Source organism: Cynara cardunculus (assembly GCF_001531365.2).
Source record: "Cynara cardunculus var. scolymus isolate 2C chromosome LG 14, CcrdV1, whole genome shotgun sequence".
Lineage (NCBI taxonomy): Eukaryota > Viridiplantae > Streptophyta > Magnoliopsida > Asterales > Asteraceae > Cynara > Cynara cardunculus.
Window position 1 is genome coordinate 3,047,790 of NC_037541.1, and position 4,959 is coordinate 3,052,748.

General features: G+C 35.3%; 1 protein-coding gene across 1 annotated transcript; it reads right to left on the bottom strand.

Annotated features, from left to right (window-relative positions):
• Positions 1 to 2,238: 2,238 nt before the first annotated feature.
• On the bottom strand, positions 2,239 to 3,686 carry LOC112526857 (protein GRAVITROPIC IN THE LIGHT 1-like). Its single transcript, XM_025137279.1, has one exon. The coding sequence runs from the start codon at positions 3,684 to 3,686 to the stop codon at positions 2,343 to 2,345; it is 1,344 nt and encodes a 447-aa protein (XP_024993047.1). The 3' UTR covers positions 2,239 to 2,342.
• Positions 3,687 to 4,959: the final 1,273 nt, after the last annotated feature.

Below are 4,959 nucleotides of genomic sequence, written 5' to 3' on the forward strand. Positions count from 1 at the left end.
TTTAAAAACACATATTTTTTTAAAATATTAGCGAGATAAGTTGTCTTCTACTAATTTTATTAATATTAGTATATTAATGAATAATTTAGAATTTTTTTAATTCATTTAATATATTTATTAAAATATCTAAATATTAAAATTAAAAGTATATTGTTTAATAAGAACTAGTAGATGCTATAATAAAATAATTTTTAATTTACAATGTTGTAAGAAGAAAGTCACATCACTATAGTATATGTGGACAGCCTATGTGGACAATGAGGTGGCATGGAAACCTGGTATAATGGATAAATTTAAATCAAAAGGTTACCCAATGCTATAATGGGTAAATTTTTCAAAGTACAATGTTCTAATAAAAAATAGTTTAAAAGTACATTGTTGTAATAAGAAAAACTGGAAGTACAATGCTATAATAAAGAAATTTATGAAAGTAGATTGCTATTTTGTGCATTTTGCCCTATTTGCTATTAAATATGAAAGTTATTAATAAATCTTAATTAATAAAACGTAATAAAGAAAATTGTATAAATGGTAATATTTAAATATTTAATTATATTATAATATTAAAAATTTGAATTTGATATATTGTTATGAGATTGAATTTGCAAACGGGTCTTGAAGATTGAATTGCATTATGGAATGAAATCGTAAATTATGGTTCAAATTAAAAAAATAATGTTAACGAAACAGGTTTCATGAAGGTGTACTAGTAGAAAAAATGGAACATGAAACAGGTGCATAATTTATTTGTTCGTCATGAAATAATTGCATGATGAAACGGGTACATGATGAATCTGCTTCGGGATCTTGAAGATTGTAATTTGCTCCAGAATCTTGAAGATTGTAAGGAGTAAAAGAAAGAATGCATCAAATCATGAGTGAAATAAAAAAATTAATTTACATGAAACATGTTTCATGGTGTAATTGAACAATGAGTGGTGAACTGCTTTCATGGTGAAACCCGTTTCAGTAATGGTGTAGGTGATCCATTCAGTAGATGAAATGAAAAATGAAACTGGTGCATAATGTAGGCGGTTCGTCATGAAATAATTGCAAGATGAAAAATAAATTAGTTTTATTAATAACAATAAATGTTAACATAAAAATGTTAACTTAAAAATAATAAATTACTTTACAAAAAATAGATTAGTTTCATTAATAATATAATATACATGATATGGTTTCCTTGAATAAATGAATATTTGGTTTTACTCTTTTGCCCTTATCGGTATTATAAAATGTATTTCTAATTTTCTTAAATAAACTTGATTAATCTTAACCATTAATCAAAAAAAAAATATGAATGAAATTGGTTTACACGGTTTATACAAATGAAGACGATTTTTATTTGATCGTTTCTCTATTTATATATATAATATATAAATATATTCTCCTAGATACTAGTAGTCGTATGGGGTCAATTAACCTAAAGAAAACAAAAGCATAAAAAAAGCTTCACCAAAGTACTTTCCTGTCCTCCACAATCTACGCCAGGGTCGTTGGTATTCAGGGGTAACTTGGTAATTACATCTCACCTTTTTGTTCTACAAATAATAAAGTTGGAAAAATCGACAATATCTTCACTTTTTATCAAAATTATTTTCAATTTGATTAAGATAGCTAAAATTTTACAATTGTTTCTTAAAAAACGTATGTTTTCTAAATTTGCTTCAAAATAACCCGTCATAATCATATTTTATCTATAATTATTGAGTTTCGTTGAGAAAGAAAGTTAAGATGAAAAACGTAAGAAAAGATGCATATATTTGTTCCGTAATATATTTATTTCACATATCTTCAGTTCACAAGATGAACCTTTTTTGGCATGTTTATGAAGACAAAAAATATTTGTAAAACAAATATATGTTAATCAATAAATTAAATATTATACTTAAATGAAAAAAAAAACAATGTAAAATAAAACCTTAAAATAGAAGTTATCACATATCTAACAATCTTTTTGAAGTTCTCAAAACATTAAGCCTCTAAAAATAGATACCGAATATATAAAACTTAAAAAATTATCGATTAAAAATAATTAAAAAAAATAACTTGGAAAATTAACCAAAACAACCAATCAACAAATAAAGTTTCACTTTTTAGTCATTTTCTGACTCAAATTCCTTTTTATTCAATACTTACATACATGCGTAAAGATTTTTTTTTCTACGTAAAAATCGACTAAAATTTGAATTTAAATTAAAAATAGCTAAAAAGTACAATTTGTAAATTTTCAGATTAATATTACTCATATTTGGTTGACTGAAAAAAAATACATACATTCAGTATGATACTATTATACCATCCGTATAACCAACTAGAAGCTGTACATTGACCAACGGTCAAAAACCCCTTGGTCCCTCATTCTGCCGGGATAATCGCCGGACCGGAGATACATAAACCTGACTCTGCACCACCATTTTCCCAATCTTAAATCCCGGAACCACCGTAAAGGCCACCCGTAGCTCATCGCCGATCTCATCATCCATCACACTTTCCATATATAGATTCGAGAATCGACATCCTTTCGTCGCACGGAACACACTCACTTCCTCATGAAACGACAACGCCAGACACCGTAGAATCCACACGCGCCGCGCCATCTCCGCAAACGCGCCGAAGAACGGCGTCTCCGGGAACTGCCAGGCGTTTAACGTTTTCCGTTGGCTGAGATTGCCGTAGAACGAGAACTCCATTTTCGGATGCACCAATCGCATGTACTTGGCGCGTGTAAACTTCGCGAAAGGTGATCTAGGGTTTTGTTTCAATAGATGTGTAGTTGTTAACGATTTTAGCTTCTTGAATTGATAGAAATTCTGGAAACGATCTTCTTCGTCTTCGTCGGATCGAACATTGAAACCCTCGAAGATTTCACGAGTGACGTATGATTCGAATGCGAAACATTTGTAGCTCGATTTGGGGAAAATCTCGTCCGGCTCGATTGCTTTTACAGCAGCATCGATATCCCAATTTGCAGCTTCCATATCACAAATCAACAGCTTCACGAAGTCTTGTATGGATCTTAAGGCGTAATCTAATACTCCGATGAAATTTGTTATGGTTAGATCCGATAGATTTTTGTTGTCCAAGAGCGGGAAGCATCTGCTCGAACTGAGCCTCGATTCGATCGATTTGTTCGTGGAATTGGCCGCCATTAACACATTCTCGAGCGACGAGATCTCTGAATCCTTCGATTTGATTTGTTTCTCCATTTTACTCATGGTGATGTGGTACATCTTCATGAGAGATTGTTGTTCTTGGATCTCGGATAGCAACAGAGTCACATGAGGAGGTGAAGCATCGATCTGTTTCTTCATGAAGCTTCGTTTCAGTTCCGAAAGCGATTTGAGCTCATCAACGACAACCTGATCTGCAGACTGTATAGCTCCTCCATCGTAAGGGAACTGCGCCGCCTGTAGCTCGGCATACGCTGCTTTCAACGATGAAACGGTGGCGAAAAGCTTGGCAACAAACGCATCCATGGCGGCTCTGTTCCTAACCTCCGCTTCGTCCACCAACTGTTTGTCGAAATGCCGGTCGGAGTTTTTGAACTTGTCGTTAGGGAGGTGCAAGCAGAAGCCATTGTTGGAGAGAGATTTTGTTGATTTCTTGAAGGTGATGACTCTTTGGAACGTTTTGGAGAGTTTGGTCCGGGATTGAGGTGCGGCGGAGGTGGTTGACGCCATCAAAGAGGTGGTTGTGGGGTATGGCGGAGGGTTTGGGAGGACATGAAAATGAGAGATATACGGCGGTGCTGCGGCGTTTCTTGTGGTGAATGCCGGAGATTATGGTGGTTTAAAGCGCGGGAAAAAGTGAAGACAGAGACACGCTGGAGAGAGTACCTGCAGAAATAATTGTTTCAATTTAACTCATTATGCATCATTTAAATATTTATTTTATTCTTAAAAAAATTTGCAAAAGTTGATGTTCCATGTATAATTAATAAAATATTAAATTTAAATAATTTTTTATTTCATAACTTTTATATTTTTTAATATTAAATAAAGAAAGTTAAGTTATTAAAACCCAATCACATCTAAATGAATTAAATGTGATAATTTACTTTAAAATCATGTTCGGTAATTAGTTGATAAATTAGACATGTTTAATGATACTAGAAGGATACTCGTGTAACGCAATGAGATGCTTTTTTATTTTCATGTCTTGTTTTACTTTTTTTTTTGTCTATGTTCATATAATACAGTTTACGTGGTTTTGAGAATAACAATGTTTTTTACTTTTGAATAAAAATAAACACTACTATAAAATTGAGTTTATAGGACACCCCAATTCTCTAAGTGTCTCAATAGACCTCTTTATAGGACACCCCAATTCTCTAAGGGTGCGTTTGGTACGTTGGACAGGGTGGGACAGAACAAGACAGAACACAATTGTCCTATGTTTGGTGTGGTTTTATGTGGGACTAACTAGAACAAACTAGAACAAGGGTGGGACAAGGTTGTCCACCCTTTACCCATGGAACTAAGTAGAACAAGAAACTTTTTACCACTTTACCCTCAAAAATCTCATACGCATACCTTCCTTTTTCCCCTTCACTCTCCTATCCTCCATCCCTTCCACCGCTCAACCGACGACCGGTGACGGCGACTTCCGATGGCCGCCGCTGCTGCTTCTCCAATGGCCGCCGCCGCTGCTTCTCTGATGGCCGCCGCCGCTGCTTCTCCGGATGGCCGCTGCCGCTGCTTCTCCCTTCGATGGCCGTCGCCGCTGCTTCTCCGATGGCCGCTGCCGCTTCTCCGATGGCCGCCGCCGCTGCTTCTCCGCTGCTGCTTCTCCCGATGGCCGGCCGCTGCTGCTTCTTCCGATGGCCACCGCTACTACTTCTCCCGATGGCCGGCCGCTGCTGCTTCTTCCGATGGCCGCCGCTGCTGCTTCTTCGATGGCCGCTGCTGCTTCTTACAGCAACTACATCACGAATTTGAAGAAACTCTTCAAATA

Bases quoted from the DNA above. Each gene is read 5' to 3' on its own strand.
- LOC112526857 (XM_025137279.1), bottom strand. From the start codon at position 3,686: ATGGCGTCAACCACCTCCGCCGCACCTCAATCCCGGACCAAACTCTCC.